Raw genomic sequence first — 20303 nt, forward strand, 5'->3', positions numbered from 1 at the left:
TATGGACATAAATTTTCAATTCACTTGGATAAATACCAAGGAATGTGACTTGACTGCTAGATCAAACAGTAAGGGTATGTTTTGCAGTGAGAAACTGTTCAATTATCTTCCAAAGTAGCTAACCCATTTTGTATTCTCACTAGCATGAGTGAGAGTTTCTGTCATCAGTGTTTTAGATTTTTGTTTTCATTATTATTTTACTTTGCAATTCCTTTATGACATGTGATGTTGAAGATATTTTAATATGCTTTATTTTCTATCTGTGTATCTTTTTTGGTAAGGTGCCTGCACAAATCTTTCACCCATTTCTAAATTGGGCTATTTGTTTTCTTAATTGTTGGATTTTAAACATTGTAGCTTACAGTTCTTTATCAGGACAGTCTTTTGCAAATATTTTCTCCCAGTATATAGCTTGTCTTCTCATTCTCTTTACAGTGTTATTCTCAGAGCAGAATTTTTGAATTTTAATGAAGTCTTGTTCTTCATCAATTTCCGCCTGCCCCCCGCCATGGATTGCACCTTTTATGTTGAATCTAAAAGATTAACACTATACCCCATACCTACAGCCATGTAGACTTTATCCTGTGTTCTCATTTAGAAGGTGTATAGTTTTGTGTTTACAAAAAGTCTATAATTCATTTTAAGTCCATTTCTATGAAGAGCATAAAGTCTGTGTCTAGATTGATTTTTTTGCATGTGATATTTCAAATATTATCTTTCATTAAAGATTATCTTTTGTATTGCTTTTTTGTAAAGGTAAATGTTCTATATTTTGTTAGTCTATAATTGTTGTGGGCTCTCAGTGTTACCCTGTTGATCAGTTTGTCTATACTTTTACCAATACCACACTCACTTTATTACTGTTATTTAATAGTAAGTCTTGAATTTAATAGTGTCAGTCCCTCAGTTTTGTTCTTCTCCTTCAATATTGTGTTGGCTCTTCTGGATCTTTTGCCTCCCCATATAAATGTTAGAATCAATTTTTTGATGTATACTATCTTGTGGGGGGTTTTTTGTTGTTGTTTAACACTGGACATTTTGAATATTATTATGTGACAACTAAAAATCAGATTCTTCTTCCCCAGGGTTTTTTGTTATTATTTGTTTAGTGATGTCCCTCAACTAATGATCTAGTCTATATCCTTTGTCATGTATGGCCACTGAAGTTTCTACTCAGTTAATTTAGCCAACAGCAAAAGATAATGTGGAGATTTCCTTAAATCCCTTTAAGCAATATGTCTCCCAGACTTTTCCAAGGAATATTTTGTGCATGCTTCAATGTGGCTTGAGTGCTCCAGCAGGAAATTGACAAACTTGGCTTTAGTCACTTCCTGTTTGTGTGATTATCTAGGTCAGACAAAGGTGAGAGATTAGGGCCTTCCCAGGTCTTTACTGGGTGTGCATGCAGTTCTTGCATATGTGCTTCGCCCTCTAGATTCCTAAGAATATGTTGGAATTTTTTTTAAGTTCCCTGTGGACACTATCTCATTCCCCCAGCTATTCCTTTAAACTTTTTTGATCTCCTTCTTGTTTGACCCAACCATTACCACTATTTCAGGCAACTGCATTGTTTAAAAAATTGCCACTGATTGTCTTTGACAAACACTCTGGGTCAAAAGCTGTTTTCAATTGTGAACTCAGATTCAAGTTAAATAAAGATAAGCCCTGTGAATGGAGGCTTTCTGAGAACTTCTAGAAAGTTCAGAAAATGACAATCTTAAGTAGTAGAGGTTTGGGGATACAAAGTTATTCTACTTTCTCTGGTGGCTTCTGGGCTGCTGATTTTCCTAGCTCCTCTGATTGTGAGGCTGTTGGTTTTCAGAATTCCTGCAGAGCTGGAGAAAGGGGCATAGAAATAGGGCTCACTAATTTTACTTGCATTCAGCCATTTTTTTAAAAAAAACAGACAACATTGTATTAATTTCCTATATTCTTAAAAGGTTGTTTTTGAAAATATTTTTCAGTATTCTTATTGCTTTTATGAAGGAACAGAGTTCTAGAGGTCTTTCTTCACCGTTCTCATTAGCATTACTCACATTACTTTTTATTCAGTTTTATTAAAGTATAATTTACATTTGAAAAAATTACCAATTTAAGGTATCCAATTTAAAGAGTTTTGTCAAATGTGATCAGTTGTATAACTATCACCACATGCATAATACAGAAAATTTTTGTTAACTCAGTACCCCATTGCTGGCATCTGGCAAACATGACTGCTTATTGCTACCACAATTATGCCTTTTATGTGTTTTTAAATAAATATAACCACATGTATACAACCACTGTGTCTGGCTTTTTTTTTTTCACCTAGCAAAATGCCCCTGAGAGTCATCCATGTTTTTGATATATCAGTAATTAGTGACTTGAATTAAGTATTCCATTGTATGGATATACTATAATTTTATATCCATTTACTATAGATGTGAATTTGGGTTACGTATTTTTTTTTTATTATTTTATGAATAAGACTCCTATGAACATTCAAGTACCATTCTTTTTATGGACATATAATTCCTTTTATATTGAACACACAACTAAGAGTAGATTTTGTGAGTCAAATGCTTAAGTATATTTAATTTTATAAGAAATTGCCAAATGACTTTTCCAAGAAGTTGTATCCTTTTGGGAGTTTCAGAAATTCTGGATCCTTGCTAACAGTGTTATCAATGTTTGTAATTTGAACATTTTAGTGTGCATGTAGTGGTGTCTCATTTTGATTTTAATTCCTTTCTCCCATGACTAATGATGTTAAATGTCTTTTCTTGTGCTTATTAGGCATTTATATATCTTCTCTTAGAAGTGCCTATTCACAAATTTAGCTCATTTTTAAGATAAAATTATTCAACTTTTATGGAGATTAAAAGTTTTTAAAAATATTTCTAGTTATGAGTCCAATATCAGATTCTCTATAACTTTGTGAACATTTTCTTCAAGTCTATAATCAATTCTTAAGGTGCAGAGAGATTTTTGAGTTTATGATTAAAGAATCCAAGTCTATAAAGATGAATATAGTTAAAGTCTCCAACTTTAAAAGTAATAAATACATTTTTTCCATGTATCAGAAAATATACAGTGTATTTGATTACATGGCATATTAAGAATGAGCCCTTTGATATCTTTTGTGTATGTAGTAGATAAACTTTTTCACAAATAGAGAGGTTTGTTTGTACTACCCAACTATAATGGAAGAACAGGTGGTTAGATAAGTAAATTTTATAAATGATGGGCAATCCTTCAAACCTGTCACAGCTACCAAATGAGTAACATTTTTTTTTTTTTAATTTCACATACCACTGTTAGGTAAAGATGTTAATACATGTGGAATTGACCAAGAAGATAATCTGTTAGCCACAAAGGCCAAGAATCCACTGAAGACAGTCTTAGACCAGATGATCAGCTTCCCGTCAAGAATTGCCTATTTTATTTGACACTATTAGGAATTCGTAGACAGTGGGTAAATTGCAGGTGACTAAAAATGAGGAGAATCATCATTCATTTTTAAGTCAATGAGTGATGTGATAAGAAGTTGAGAAATAGAACTAGTTTCAGTGTGAAGCACTGGGAATAATAGTGAAGCCAATTAAGAGGCTGTTGCCTAACTCTAGCTGAAAGATAAGAAGGAACTGAACTAGGAACAAAGGAGGGGAAGGTCTTCTTCAAAGACATTATAGAAGTAGAATTTACAGGACCTCTTGATCAATGGATATAGTTCTTGAAGAAGAATCTCAATATGACTTCATTTTGTAGTGTGGGTAACCTATTTGTGATGCACTCATTCAGACAGCAAGTAGGAGATAAGTTTTGAAGAGAATTCAATGAGTTATTTGAATTTGAAGAACCCGTAAGACCCCACATATTGGTGAGAGTGAGATGTAGTTGCAAATGTAGCTATGGGCTCAGGTGAGATGGATCAGTGACAGTAGAGATTGTACCATCAGAATCTAGTTTATTTTGAGATGAGACACTCTAGTATGCCCATCCAGAGTAATAGAGCAAATACTTCTGTTTGAATTCTAAATAAATAAATTATATGGCCAAAATTCACTGAACTGAAATCATACGACCTATGCACACAAAAATGGTCAATGATAAAAGATGAGAGGTTGAACACTAGAATTTACTTACTTCTAAGTCCTGAATAATTTTCAGAGAGATATTTCCTCACAAGAAGATCACAACTATAAAATTTTCCGTGCAGAAAAAATAGAAATATGTCATAGAGGACTTAGAAAGCCCAAGGAACAAAATTTAAGTAGACAAAGGAGAAAGTTGTTATATAACACTTTTCACTGAAGAAACCCTAATACTATAAAATACTATAGAATTGTTGGTGAGCATGGAGGTAGGCTAAAAACAGGAGGGTTGTTTGGAATTGTATTTTAAAGTAGGTAGAGACCTAAAAATTCTTCCCCAGTCTATATCCAGGTGATTTCTCTCCTTACTACCAATACAATACTAGAAGTTGATTCCCCAAAGAGGCTAAAACAGAAGCTTCCTTGATTGGGAGTATCAGACATGGTTGAAGATGGGTGTTCTACTAAAAACAGAAGTCCATGTCACAGTCTGCATACTTTCTAAATGTCAGCATTCCCAAGACTCTTCTATTAATTACTCAGCTCCAGAACAGTGGAAAACACTCTCAAGAGGAATCTCATTTCTGAGAAATGTGATCAGCTCAGAATAAAAGACAAAACAAGGGCAGCAAATCCCGATTAGAACAGGTCAAAAGGCTCAGAGAAACAAGTCTCCAAGGAAACTAAATTGTTAGACAATCCAATATGATAGAAAACACATAGAGACTGAGGTAATTGGGAGAGTGTTTGGGTTTGGATTTAGGGATAAGCACATAGAAAATTAAGGAAATAAACTAGATACTTATTAATTCAGAGATAACCAAAAGTTGAAAATGAAAGGAAAAATAATCAAAGTATGATATACAGATGAATAGCATTTCCATGGTCATGATAAACACTGAATATTGATTTATCCATGAATTATGACATGGCTATATTTGGAAGAGACAAAAGATGAGCGTGTTCCAAAAAACAAATTCAGTAGATAATTACTTACACTGCAAGATTAAAAAGTTTTAAAGAGTTGTAAAGAGTGAGAAATAGGAAAGGGTATGAGGGGTAGTGTTTAACTCTTCAAAGCTTATGCATTCATTAATTGTGATATTTTTATTTAAAAAATGAAACAAAAATAATAAGGGATTTGTGAAGGGGATTTCATGACAATCAGATTGGATGAAAATTGAGGATGTCTTCCAAATAGTGAAAAGGAAACATTTCACATGAAAATGTTGGAGTAGTGAGTATAGACCCTTAATGGAGAGGTAGAATTGAAAGAAGATTGGTAGTTTGCTTGATTATAGTTCTTTCGGTAGCTAACTAATTGGTTAGTCAATTTATTGAAGACAGAGAAGAAAGAAGTTGAGAGAGAGTTTGCTGAATGGAAGGGAACAAATGAAATCTCAAAGTCCCAGGTGAAGTGGTGGATATTGAAATAAAGAACAAGGTTAAAAAGGTTAGCTTTGAAGAATAGGGTCATCTTTTCTTGCAGAGCACAGAAGCAGAGTGGCAGGATTAAGGGCATATAAATATAATTGATGATGAAGAAAAAGATTCTGAAAAGAATTTATATCTAACAGTTTATATTTTCTCATTGACAGCTGTGGCTAAGGCTTCAGTTGAGGAACGGGGTCTTTTTGATTGCCAGAGATTAGGAACCAAACAGAGGGGAAAATGAAAGGAACGCTGCTGAGTAGCGATTTTGGGAGCCCAGCTGAGGGTTAAAAGCAAAATATATGTATTGGTCAGCATGGACTACCAGGAAAGAATACCACAGACTGGGTGGCCTCAACAATGAGAATTTATTTTCTCACAGTTCACAGTTCTGGAGGCTGAAAAGTCCAAGGTAAAGGTCCTGGCAGGATTTGATTCTTGGTAAGGACCCTCTTCCTGGCCTCCTGACAGCCACCTTCTCTGGTGTTCTCACATGGGGGGAATTGAGGAAGGAAGAAAGAGCGAGAACACATAAGCTCTCTGGAGTCTCTTCTTACAGGGACACTAATCCTGTTGGATCAGGACTCCTCCCTTGTGACCTTATTTACCTTCAAGTACCTTTTTATTGTAAATATAGTCACTCTGGGGGCTGGAGCTTTAACACATGAGTTTTGCGGGGAATATAGTTAAGGGCATAGCATGTATAATTCAGCAATATAGTGTAAGTGACTTTCCCATGTATACCCAACTGCCTGAGACCAAGAGAAAAGACAGATGGTTAAACAGATCCTATTTGGGGATTAGTAGGAAAGAGTTGATGGAAGGTCAAGGTGGCAAATGATTGAGGGACTGGTGAAAGTACAGCTAAAATGATTGGCATGGGTTGCAAGAAGGATGGAAAGGGAAGCCGGAAAGGACTGGGTTTCGATTAGAGAAAGTACAATATGGGTGGACCTAGTGATGGAGTTCTCTTAGTCAAAAGGCACAAATGAAAACTACATATTTTCTTCTGTCTTGGGACATAATAGGTCGTTTCTGCTCTTTCAACTTTACTGAAAAGTAAAGGAGGGTTATCAAACTGGAAAGACAATTTAGATTCATTAGAGGTAGTAATCATCTTTTTTTCCCCTTGTTTTCTAGACGACTAAATACATTGAACAAGTGTGCCTCAATGAAACTTGATGTGAACTTCCAAAGGAAAAAGGTAGGTGGCCATACCTGGCTAAGACAATGACCACATCAACAGAAACAGTTTGTATTCATAGATCAAAAACAACATGAACCAAACAAAATTTTGAAATGCTCTACCATCTATGTTGCTTCTCCAAATATCCCAACTTATCACAGTGGTCCTAAATAAATCCATTGTAAACCCACTCTGAGAGCTGTTTGTCTCACTGTTTCAGTTTGCTTTAGTATTTTCATCAGAGGATTTGAATAAAGTTGTAAAATCTCAGTTCTTGGTAATCTTTTCGAAATTTGTATATTTGTAAATGCCAACCTATATTAGACTCAAATACTCCACAAAAACTAGTAGATTAAAAGAGTTTTCAGAAAAGGATCAATGGGTCCAAGATAAGTTATCTCATGGTTTGTTCTGTATGTCAAATATGCATACATTCTCATGCAGGTTCATTTGATGATGTAACTTTTAAAAGAACTAGTCAACAGTATAACCACAAAAAACTGAGTCTGCCTCATTTTAACTATTCTCTCCCTTGCACTTTTATCCAGTCACAAATATTTGGTGCATTTTAAAAAGTTACTGTATTTTCTGCTCCTTTGCATGTGTTATTCCCTCTGAGTGAACAAGTCTGGAGATTTCAGTCTTAAAGCTATATAGGCTGAGCATACCTAACCTGAAAATCCAAAATCTATCATACCTAAATCCAAGACTTTTTGAACACCTACATGATGCTCAAAAAATTTTGGATTTTGGAGCATTATGGATTTTGGGTTTTCTGATTATAGATGTTCAACCAATAAAACCTATACAAATATTCCTAAATCAAAAGACTCCAAAATCTCAAATGCATCCTTTTCCTGGCATTTTAGGTAAGAGATATTCAACCTGTACTTTGTCAAGCACTTTCTATTTTCCAGAAACTAGGTTATGTGCTTACCATACATTATCATTTAATTCATTTCTGTAAGACTTCTCTGCTTTCTAGATTAAAAAAAAAAAAAAAGTAAACCTCGAACAGGCTGTCATTTGCCTATAACCTTACAGTTAGTAGTATAACAGGGTTTCAACCTCAGGAACATCTAACTTTATAACCAAAGCTCCTAACCACTGTGATGTTCTATCTCTTTGTCACTGAATTGATCCTTTTTAAGGAAATCCAGGATTAGAATCATTCACTACTTCTTTTCCTTTAGCATCTCAATTGTGTAACTAATCAAGCCTCAGTATATTTTGAAGAAATGGAGTAAACATCTTTCAGTCAAAAGAAAGTATTCTTTATTTTGGTTTACCCAGAGAAATCATTACATGGATTTTAAGAACCTCCTGGGTAACCTAATCTTTAAAAATAATGTTAACCTGAATTTGTGCTCTAAAATAGCACCCCTTCAAAAAAACTCAAATGAATTTGGATTGACCTCACCTTAAAAACAATTCAGGATTTGAGCTAGGAATCAATGATTTAAGCTAGGGAAGCAAAGGAGTGAAAAACAATATCCAGAGAAGTATTAAAACATGAGGAATTTTTCCAGGCCAAAGACAAATTTAAAATGTGGGAATATACCTCCCGACAGCTGTCTGGCTGAATAGACCCCTTGAGAAGCATACATACTGTTTGAAGCATGAGGGTCAGATGTTGTTTTGATTGTAACACATGGTTCTTATTAAACTGAACACAGCCATGCCTGTGTGTCTAAAGCGTGGGTGCTCAGATGGCGGGTATAGACGACTGCCTCTACAGACCTTTAGCTGCAGTGTATCACAAAAGAAAATGCCTCAAACTAATGACATGATTTGTTTCCCACAAAGTGGAGTGACTGGATTTTTACCCTGTCATCAGCTTTTCAAAACCCACAGGCGCAATAGTCTTGAATAACCTTTGTTAAGCTCCTCATGCATTATGTTCACAAAAACTCCTCTGTAAATTGGTCACTTCAGTATTCTGACATTCTTGGTGTATTTCTTATGTTGGCTATAGTGGCACATACTATACAGTCCCTGCTAAGCAATAGGTCTCACAAAAGCATGCACTTAAATAAAATACTGCTTTTCCCACTATAAATTGGAGCGCCATGGCCTGAATTTTCAAATAAAAAAATTCAAGATGTGGTCTCTACCCACTTGTGACTCTCGGTAATGACCAGCATTATTGAGAATCCAAACTATGATGCAGAAGGTGTTGTGTGTAGCACTCATTCCTGTAATCTATTCTTACATAAGTCATAGGGTAATTCTTGATTTTACTATGAAAAAAAAAAATAAGAACAGGGTTAACACTAGTCCAAGTGATCAAAAATAGAAAGTGAGACTTAGGAACTGAACACCCTGTGAAACTCCAGCCAACTTTGGAATTCATTTATTTAGAAGAAAATTAAGACAGTAGAATTTCCTATAGGTCTGTTCCCGTTTTAAGCAATCCAAGAAATAGAAGCAGAATCTTTATCTCCAATCTTCAGAGACTCTGACTTGTTGTTTTGCAGAATGGCTCAAGTGACCAGTATCACAGTCCTTCTCCCTTTGAGGTTATTAAATCTATGGCAGAGTGACATGGGCTTGCCTGGCAGTTTGGGTGGTTAACAAATGCTAGCACAGAGCCTCTTCTCTGCCAGACCCTATTCTCCATCACTAAGTCCATGTCACAGGTGCAGAAATCAAAGGGCCCAGTTACTTGCCCAAAGCCACACAGAAATGGTAGAGGCAGGATTTGAACACCAGTGTTCTGGTACCAGAATGCTTCTCTTCACCTTTCAAAGATATTCAGAAATGTATTGGAACCTAAGTGAGCTTCTGGCCCTTGTCTGAGAGCTAGAAGGGTCTCATGTTTCCTCAGCAATACATTCAGTTAACTATTTGTACTGTGTTTTTTTTTTAAATGTGTCTTTCCATCTGTATTAAATCTACCATTGATTGTCTTCATGGCAATCTTGTTGAATTCCATAAATTTGGATGGGCTGATCAAAGGAAGAAAATGAAAAGTCCACAGATAAGTGATATATATATATATATATTGAAGATACTTAGTTAGGTATATGTCAGATGTCACTTGTAAAGCACCAGGAGAATGACATTGCACCTGTCCTCCCACAAGATAGTGTCTAACCACTTTTGTAGAAGAGAAAATTGATTAAGGATTCAACATCGCTGTTCCTGCCTCTGAGAGTCAGGTGGAGACCAGTGTTCTCATCTGATCTTGGCCTCACTGAAAGGTTGACTAAAACTCAGCCAAGAGGCATTTCAGGAGAGCCTGGGCACACCTGCAGTGGGCTGCCTGTGACTTCAGGTTTTTCAGCCCTGCCTCATTCCAAGTGGCACATTCCTGCCCTGAGCAGGCTGACTCAGCCACTCAGCCCCAGTTAACTTTAATGGAAGACACGCTTCTAAAAGTCTATGTAACTGTGGATTAGCTGCTTCTTGCAGCTGCAGATCCTTGTGGCTCCTCTTTCCCATGTAAAGATATGACCAAATTCCAGGGTTGTTTTTTTTAATCCCTCTTTATGGAGTGTCTGTTTGGCATCTGTCTCCAAGGAATATATAATTTCAGTGAATAATGATCTCACTTTTAGAAAAAGCCAAACGTCGGAGACTCATCTAAATTAAAAACCCTAAGGCACACACCAAGCTGCCAGTCCTCAGAAAAATGTTTCTTCCTCATTATTACCTACCAAATTCACACTGGCTTCATGACGACACTGAGCTCCCTGATTCTGGCTAGTGTTTATGTGATGTGACTTCTATTCAAAGGAAAAATGGATTCTGGAGACTCCCGACAGGCTCTTAATGAAAAAAGGAGACACATGCCCACAACAGACTGGTCTTTCCTCATAACAAAGACGGCCCAGGAATGAAAGAGCAGCTTCAAAAGAAGGTTCTGGTTTAAATTCCAGTTTTAATAAGACTCTCTGAAATCGTGACCACCGGTGGAAAGCAACATAAAAACCATGACTAATTGCCACCTTGCAGCCAGCACCCCTGCCTGGATGCCATGGGCATTGCAGAGGAGCCGCAGCTGTGGCTGAGGGCCCAGTCTTCACCCCACCTCCTCACAGCCTTTCCCAGCCCCGTATCCTCCACAAATAGCACTCCTCTGGCAGCTCTGAACAGCAGAGTCAAACGAGAGAAAAACGACATTGTCTTCTATTATTCACTTGGCTGGAGAACATGAACAGTTTTGAATTGCGTGTGAATGTCTTAGAACCTTAGAATCTTGGAGCTGGAAGGGATCCTCGGTCATGTTTTCCAACCTCCCACCCCGTCACTACAGGATTTCTTTCTCAGAGCATCCCTCACAATTCATTCAGCCCCCCCCCCCCCCCCCCCCGCTTGTAAGCTTCTCAACAGGATGAGCTTTTTCCATCACAAGGCACCTTATTTTTTTTTTCTAATTACTAGCAATCTTCCACGTAATAAGCTAAAAGCTGATATGAAATAAATTAGCCCATCTGATGCTAGCTCTTTTCTCTGGGGACTATGGATTTTCCTTTTTGCATATACCAGCCCTTCAGCTCTATCCTCTAGAGCAGAGATTGACAAACTACTATTCTGTTTCTGTAAATAATGTTTTATTGGAACACAGTTATAACCATTATTTTTGAAACAACAGAGTTCAGTATTTGCAACAGAGACCATAAAGCCTGTAGACCTAAACTACTTACTATCTGGCCCTTCACAGAAAAAGTTTTCTGACCCCTGCTCAAACCAGAACAAATTTTCCCAAACTATCTGTAGTAAATTACCTGGGGTTTTGTTTTATTTTTATTTCTTGTCTGTCACAATACTTTTATAAAATTTAATACACATGAGTTAGAAATATGAAATGTTTAATTATGGAAAATACCAATATTTTAGTAAATGCTTTAGCAATACTAAATGTTTTAGTATTAGACACAAAATTACACCCCAATGAATATGAGCAGAACAAATAGAAGAAACAGAATATAGAAAAAAATGACAAAAACTGCTCATATTTTTATTGAATATGTGCATCATATGAAGAATTGTGATCCTACTCATAATTTTGTTATTCATCTATCTTAAGTAAATAAAAATTTTACATTGAGATGGCAACAAATTCCTCATATTAAATACCTGTCTACACATTTCGAACCATCACTGTAATCATGAATATATAAGAATTTTAATGTGACAGTGAGTTTTTGTTTGTTATATAATTTTGGTAGAATGGACAACCACCCTAATCACAGGAATAATGTACATCTAAAATGTTTCTTTTTTGTTTTGTTTTAATACCAGTCAGAAACTCGCCTACAGAGTACACTGACTAGAATGGAATTGAGATTTTAAAGCAGTTTCAAAACTGAAGAGTTTTCCTTCAAACACCTGTTATTCTAATGAAACAGGTCATTGCATACTTTCAAAGTCCATCTAACACCCTCCTCATTAGCCATGTCTTGTAATTATAAAGTTGTAAATTTAGATTATCTTTATGTGGAACAATCGAGCCTATACGTGAAGCACTGTGGGTTGTAGTAGATAAACCAATCTACCCTGTGTGAAAAGATCCAATCTTGATCTTGGATAGCAAAGCCCTTGTCAAATGGGGACAGTCAATTAATGCCTACTCTCAATTTCTGTGCCTATCTCACATGACTGGGAAGTTTTGGGCCCCAGGGAACCCCCACCACACTTTGAGTTGCACTGTCTAGAGTTCCTTGTTTCTAAACCAAACACTGTTAGTTCTTTAGATATCCTTCACAGAACATAGTGGTTCCTAGATCCTTGCTCATCCTGATTGTTCTTCTCTAGAAATGTACTCCCTAAATATAATATTTAGAAAAAGCCCATTGTTCCTGACTGATGTGACCAATGAGAATACAGTGGGCTTACCTGGCACAGTGGCGTATAACTATAATCCCAGTGATTCAGGAGACTGAGGCAGGAGGATGGCAAATTCAAGGCCAGCCTTGGCAATTTAGCAAGACCCTATCTCAAAATAAAAATAAAAAGAGAATGGAGATACAGCTCATTGGTAAAGCCCCTGGGTTCAATCCCCTATATGGCAGAAGAAAAAAAGACACACTGGACTCTAACCTCCTGAGACTCTGGATCCTTGCTCTGGTCACACATCCTAAGGTTGGTGTCTTTGGTAGCCATATTCCATGGTTAACCCACATTAAGATTAAATCTGCTCAAGCGCTCAAGGTTATTAATTGAAAGAGGAGTTGAATTAAGTATGTTTCATCCTATAAGATATCTTATAATTTATTTTTAAAGTTGGAGTATTTTTATATTTATTCATGCAGTTTCAACTTATCAACAAACCATTCTTCAATTCTGTTAAGATACTTATAGATCTCAATACAGGATAAATATCCCTTCCAAAATGCTGGGGATCAGAAGTGTATTCGGGATATTTTTAGAGTTTGAAATACTTGCATATATGTAATGAGATACTTTGGGGATGGGGCCTATACACCTTATAGATAATTTATGGAATATATTTAGTAATTTTGTACACAGATGGAAGAGAATTTTATGGTACGGAATTTTCTACTTGTGGTATCTAAAGTTTCAGACTTTGGAGCATTTTGGATTTTGTCATCTTTACATTTTAAAAGCATGAGTTCTTCTGACTCATGAATTTATTCTTAAAATGCCCATAACCTTGAGTTATACCTCCTGAGATCCCTTCCTCAATTGCTTTCAGTCTTTTGAGCACACTCTTTCGTGTAGTTATTCAACCACTTACTAACAACACTCTAGCCACTTCAAGCATAGTTAGCTGTCTCAGTCACGACAATATTATTGTCAATTATCTTAATGAAATTCATATTTTCTGTATCCATAGTATGTTCATGATCTTGTATACCACATAGTTAGAGTCTTCATAAACACATCCAACTCCCAGAAATCTGCACTTAGCATTTCTAAATAATCACAACAATTTGTTTGTAACCTAAAAAACAAATCAGATGAAACCTGATAATTTCTTAAAAACTAAGATACTTCCAGAAATACTATTTGGGAGGCTACCATGCACCTGAATACTCTTCTGGGTCCCAAGTGTATAAAAGAAGCTTACAATGTACCAAGAAGCCATGCAAAACACACTGCAGATGAATTTAATGGGTCACAAAAAAAATGTTTTAAAAAATGAAACAAACTATACTATAGGTTGAGTATCTCTTATCCAAATGTTTGGGACCAGAAGGAATACTCCAGATTTTAATTTGTGGCCTTTATGAAATATATGCACATATATAATGAAATACTTGAGGGACGGAATCCAATTCTAAAGATGAAATTTATCTAGGCTTCATATGTACCTTAGCCTGTAGGCAGTTGTATTCAATATTTTTAGTGTGCCCATGGTTTGACTGCACCCTATAACATGAGGTCAGGTGTGGAATTTTCCACTTGTGACATCATATAGACACAAAACATTTCAAATTTTATAATTTTAGATTAAGGATGTCCAACCTGGATAAAATATGAGAGTACAAACAAAAAGGGCTAATTATTATAGCATTTTTTTTTTTGCTTTAATGTAATATACATATATACCCTGAGTTGTGGTGGAAAATGAATCTCTTATTGTATTTCACAGTCAATAATTTAAAAGATCTTGTACTAGTGGAAAAAACAGACTCAGAATTTTATGCCATTGGGGATATACTGTGATAATTTTATGCTTCTCCTTTAGCAAAAGGAGAAGGGGTGCTTTTTTTCTTTTTTATTTGTTTTGTTTTTATTTTTTATTGCTTTGGTTCAAAAAAACTTAAATACTGCAGAATTTCCCTGAACTCTTTGCCTCTTTTTTCAGGGATTTACCACTTTCCACATGCCTCGGTTGGGTTGTAAATGTCTTCCTCTTGGCCAAATCTAATGGAATAAGCTCCTAAAGCCCAGCAGACATGGGTACATTCTAGCCCCTGTCCACAGAGCCCAGCTTGGCATCTCTCCTTAACCTAAATAAAGGAGTCTTTATCCAACTAGTATGTGGTTTGCTAGCATCAGTAACCAGGCTTGAGAGAGTCCTTGGAACCAAAATTACATATTATAGTTTCTATTTTTAAATATCTATATTTCCCTAAAAGTGGATCCTTCTTTTGCCTTTTCTAAAACTCTTTGTTGAAGGGATGTTTTCAGAATACTTACTCAATATCAACTTCTTCTTACAAGCCTCTTGAAATGTGATCTGAAAATCTAACAGCTCAGCCTTCAGCTATCATATTGCTTTATACATAAATGTCCCTCAGATGTTGGTCTTTATGATATTAATCACAGAAAAAGAGGAAGTCAAAAGTATCATAAGGAAAGCCTATGTTGAGTCATAGTCCCAGAATCTTGCCTTTTTTCCATGTGTACAATTACAATTTCTAAAATTCTTTCACCAAAGCTCCATACAACTTAGCTTTAAAAATCAAAGCTAAGTTCCCCACTGTGAAGACAAAGTTGGAATGCCTGTTTGTACCTTGACTTTGTACTTTCTTCCATCTTATTCTTGAATGTTGGAATTTCGTCCAACCCAGATAGAATCTAGATTTTGAAAGATAGATACACAATTGAAACATGGAAAAATGACAAGTAAACAAATAACTCACATCAAGGGACCATCAAATACATTACCTTATTTAATTCCCTCAGCAAACATATGAGGCAGAGCCTATTTTTGATTATACACATAATGGAAATTTATTGTAGTGAGGGTAAGTAACTTGTACATTGTTACATAGCTCTTAACTGATGCCACTACCGGTCAGAACCAGGTCTTAAAACTGGATGACAAAGTAATTAAAAAAAAAAAAAAGGTTAAGCAATTATTATGGATTTGAGATTTGGAAGGATATAAATATAAGCAAAATAGAGAAAGACAGGCCCTGCTCTTGTTGACCTTCCCTGTAACAATTGAGAGTGGATGCTGTCAAGCTGAAGGCTTCTGTTCTGGGAAATTATACATCATCATATTTGGAGTGTACTGTGGAAAGCCACTTAGTTGTGAAACATGCTGGAGACAAGAATTCTCGCCAGGTTTTTACTGTAATAGATTTAGAGAAAGGTGGCAGGGTCCTAGACAAGGGAGTTAGAGTGAAGATATGAAAGAGGTAACAGATTTGAAAATCATTTCCACATAGGGTCTTGGTGGTGTGCATGGTGAAAAGGGAGCAGGAGCTGACCCTTCATTTTGAAAGTAAATTATATGCTCTCCCTCAGGGTCCATGCTGGACCCAAAGATATGCAAAGATAAATAAGATCATCTTTGTCCTCAGGGAATGAAGACTGTCATCTCTCAGGTGTTGCAGATTCAGGCAAAAACAGGTGAGGCCAGTGTGTCAGATACAGAAGGCAGGACATTGCAAAGCCCTGGGGACTGACCACAACTTAGAGGGCATGTCCCTCTAAAGGGATTCCTGCAGAAGGCAGAGCAGCTGGATTGAACTCTATTCAAATGTGATCTCCACATTGACTCCCAAAATTCTACTCAAAGAAATTTAGTACATGATTTTGCTGTTAATTTATACAGGAAATATACCATAAGAATCAAGTTTGGGAGACTGTGGTTAAGGATTGTTAGTTTTAAGATCTGTTGACATTGAGGTTCCAAAGAAATTACCCAAAGAATAAGGGTCCTGGGACTCAGCAAAGAGATATGGGAAAAGAAGTAAGTACCCTTTATAGCCGAGTTGAGCTTTGTTGTGAAAAAGAGGACTGCAGGTGTTTTATATTTAGACTGTCTAGTCAGATGGTAATTACACCCTCTTTGTAATCAGTCAGGAAAAAATTGTTAGAGAAGAAAGAAGGATGCAAAAATTCTATGAAAATGGAAACTTGGCAAGTTGAGAAGAGGTCCTCTGGGGAGGAAGAGGATTTATAATGAAAGTGGAGGAGGAGCCAAGCAGGGGTGCCCAAGGAACCCCGGCATAAGTGCCAAAAGTGAGGGGTAAGGAGGTGGAAGTGCTGTGCCCGCCTAGCCTTGCTGCAAGCTCCCTGTAACGAGCCTCCTCCCTGATGTTTTGCAGGCTGACGACTCAGATGAGGAAGATCTTTGCATCAGCAACAAATGGACTTTCCAGAGAACCAGCCGCAGGTGGTCTCGTGTGGACGACCTGCACACACTATTCCCTGGGGGAGACAGAAATGGGTCACCCGTGGGCCCTATGATGAGAAACACAACCAGCAGTGAGAGCGTCCTCACAGACCTGAGTGAGCCCGAGGTCTGCTCCATTCACAGTGAAAGCAGCGGAGGCAGTGACGGCCGCAGTCAGTCAGGCCAGTACTGTGCTGACAGCCCAGTCATGCTGGAGGCCACCCTGGTCAGCAGTGGCCTCCCACAGTCCCCCCGAGACACTCTCAACCACCCTTTGCACCCCAAGAATGAGAAACCCAACAGGGCCAGGGCCAAGTCGATTTTGAAACGCATGGAAACACTCCGAGCTAAGGGAGTCCATGGGAAGCATAAGGGGCCAGGGCGGACAGGTGGCCTTGTGATCAGTGGACCTGTGTTACAACAGGAGCCCGAGTCCTTTAAGGCCATGCAATGCATCCAAATACCAAATGGAGATCTCCAGAACTCACCCCCAGCCGCCTGCAGAAAAGGGCTTCCGTGCTCCAGTAAATCCAGTGGTGAGAGCAGCCCCTCAAACAGCAGCAGTGGAGTGAGCACGCCATGCCTGAAGGAACGAAAATGCCACCAGGAGGCCAACAAGCGTGGGGGCATGTACTTGGAGGACCTGGATGTGCTGGCAGGGACAGCACTGCGGGATACAGAAGACCAAAGCCACACCCATGGGTTTCACTCCCAAGAGAATTTGGTGGTGCATATTCCCAAGGATCATAAACCAGGAACATTCCCCAAGGCACTTTCTATCGAAAGCCTGTCACCCACAGATAACAGCAATGGGGTTAACTGGAGGACTGGGAGCATCTCCCTGGGCAGGCAGCAGGGCCCTGGCGGGAGGGAGCCCAGGCTCATGGCATCCTGCCACAGAGCAAGCCGAGTCAGTATCTATGACAACGTCCCCGGCTCCCATCTGTATGCCAGCACAGGAGATCTGCTGGACTTGGAGAAAGATGACCTGTTCATCTTGGATGACATCCTGCAGCAAGTCAATGGACTCCAAGAAGTAGTGGCTGACTGGTCGAAAAATGTCTTGCCTGAACTGCAGACTCATGACGCGTTGGGTGGGGAACCTGGTTTACCTGCCTTGCCATCTCCTAATCAGATCACCTTAGATTTTGAAGGCCACTCTGTCTCAGAAGGTCGGACAACACCCAGTGATGTAGAAAGAGACGGAACGTCTCTGAATGAGTCTGAGGCCCCTGGGGTCAGAGAAAGGAGGGATTCTGGTGTAGGGGCTTCTCTGACCAGGCCAAACAGGTAGGTGGCATGGTTTCATAAAATGGAGTTTCATTCATTTTGTAAGTGTTATGCTTTGTTTATTTGCTTTAATAAATATATAGAGAATCTACAGAAAGCCTGATACCATTCTTGGGTGATACCATTCTTATGTGGCTTAGAATTATTTGAACAGAAGTGAATCTTTTGTACAGATGCAGTAACCAAATCCATGTCAAAACACATTTATTTCTCTTTACCCTTTATTTCAATCTTAGTTTTATTTAAAAAAAATTATTTTGAGCTTCTTATTTGCAAAGCTCTTTACTAGGCATCCACATGGGGAATGACAGACAACTGAGGCACAGTCCCTGTGCACAGATGCTTCCCAGTATTAGTTAAAATGTTTCTACTTCCAAATTTAAACTCTTTAATCCCATGAGAAATATCTGAGATCTAAGGTGGGTTCCTCATAAACTGGTTTTGCTTTAAGATGCTGATTATAAACCATGTAAAAGCTGGTTTACAAAGATTATTTCAGAAATACCCTAAAAAAATGGCCCTGGGAGGGTCTAACTAGTAGAATCACTATCACTGTGTGTGTGGCTGGCTCTGGTTGAGACAGTGCTTAGTCTTAAGGCTCATTGATATGTTGTCATCTGAGCCTGTCACTTTCAGTCTCCATTTCAACATTGTCCAGGAGTTAGACAAAGAGGCCCAGAAGGAAGTATGAAGTGGTCTACAGCCCCCAAATGTCTGAGACCACTCCTTCTCTGCTCACCTTCCTTCTATGTCTCTGTCTCCATCTTTCTGTTTCCATTTCTGTCTCTTTTCCTTTTTCTGTGTCTTTCAGTCTCTGTCACTCTCTTATACACACACACACGCAAGTCTCAAGTTCTCAATATTTGGGGAATGAATTTGGGAATAAACAAAAATTATTGAATCATTTATTTAAACCTCATAACAAAACTGATAATTTTTCCAACTTGAAAAAAACACAATTTTTAATCTCAATTCTATACATTTGTGTTGTCAATTACATTTGTTCTGTGATTTTCTTGGCTCAGAAAACGTTTTGATTAGCTGCTTATAGATGAGGGATATCCTGTGTTTCCCAGTACCGAGTCCACTTTGTGACTGGCTTCTCTGATGGTCTTTCTGCTCAAGGCGACTCCGATGGAACAGTTTCCAGCTCTCACACCAGCCCCAGCCATCCCCGGCGTCACCCCACATCAGTAGTCAGACAGCCGGCCAGCTGAACCTGCTCCAGCGCTTCTCACTGCTCCGTCTCACAGCCATCATGGAGAAGTACTCCATGTCCAACAAGCATGGCTGGACATGGTGCGTAGCACGTTCACAGTAAGATTGTTCGTTCACAGCTAAGTATGCGATTGCAAAAACTTCAGTGTTTGCATTCTGATGTCTGAAGAATCCATTCACTGCCTGTCCTGACGCTGTCCTTGAAGTAATGCACAGAGTTCTGTCCGCCTTCTGGGCAGGCGCAGCTCGGGTGTTATGTAGCCTGCAGGAAGCATTGCTTTATTTGTAGCTCTCAGTTGGTTTCCAGGGAAGGCAGTCAGACTCCAAGACAGAAAAAAGAGACAAGTAAAGGGTGATTAATTGTGAACAGAGGAATTAAAAATAAACTGACTATAAAATAATTCTGGCAGTTTGCAGAGAAACATGTGTCACTTGCACCTTCTCACCCAATACAGAACTCACTACTTAGAACATTGATTGACTCAAAGTGCATTTGATTCTTCAAATACATTTATGCTTTTATTTCATTTGAAAATTAAAATGAGAATATCCAGTGAACCTTTGTAATTAAGGAATTGACTTTAAAGCATATGTTGGAACTTGTATATAGATCTATTGTAGATGATTTGGTGAATTTGAAAATGTGTCAGTTTTTGTCCCTATGTTATATATTATGTATGTAGATGAATCCATGGTGCTTTTATAAAAAAAATATTTTAGAAGTTTATAAATTGCATGGTCAAATTAATATATGCTTATGTATTAAAATTCCTTTAAAAAATGCAACTGGCTCCAGAAAAGTAAGAACATAAACAAACAAAAAATGTGGTTTATCTTCTCTCCTCTCTTTTTTCCTGCAACCCCAACCAGATTTCTTGTTCCTGTTGGAATTTTTACATGTGTTTAATTTTATTCTGTTGGGGACTTTTAAGTGTTCATCACTTGAGAGATGTGGCAATAACAATTCAATTGGAAAGTTGTCCATTTGACTTGAAAACAAAGCTACAAATACATTCTGCAAACATGACTCATGCTGTTTAGTAGACATAACATAGGCAAGGGC

The 20303-nt window shown here is 37.7% G+C and overlaps 1 protein-coding gene across 12 annotated transcripts in view; it reads left to right on the top strand.

Annotated features, from left to right (window-relative positions):
- Stard13 (StAR related lipid transfer domain containing 13) overlaps positions 1-20303 on the top strand; it is a 481490-nt gene that overhangs the window by 438484 nt on the left and 22703 nt on the right. For all 12 annotated transcript variants that reach the window (XM_076872081.1, XM_076872080.1, XM_076872082.1 and 9 more), the window contains 3 exons: positions 6645-6708; positions 16665-18022; positions 19148-19321. In XM_076872081.1, coding sequence (XP_076728196.1) covers positions 6645-6708; positions 16665-18022; positions 19148-19321 — 1596 coding nt within the window. The remainder of the gene's footprint in view (positions 1-6644; positions 6709-16664; positions 18023-19147; positions 19322-20303) is intronic.

This window comes from Callospermophilus lateralis, chromosome 12 (genome assembly GCF_048772815.1).
Source record: "Callospermophilus lateralis isolate mCalLat2 chromosome 12, mCalLat2.hap1, whole genome shotgun sequence".
Taxonomy (NCBI): Eukaryota; Metazoa; Chordata; class Mammalia; order Rodentia; family Sciuridae; genus Callospermophilus; species Callospermophilus lateralis.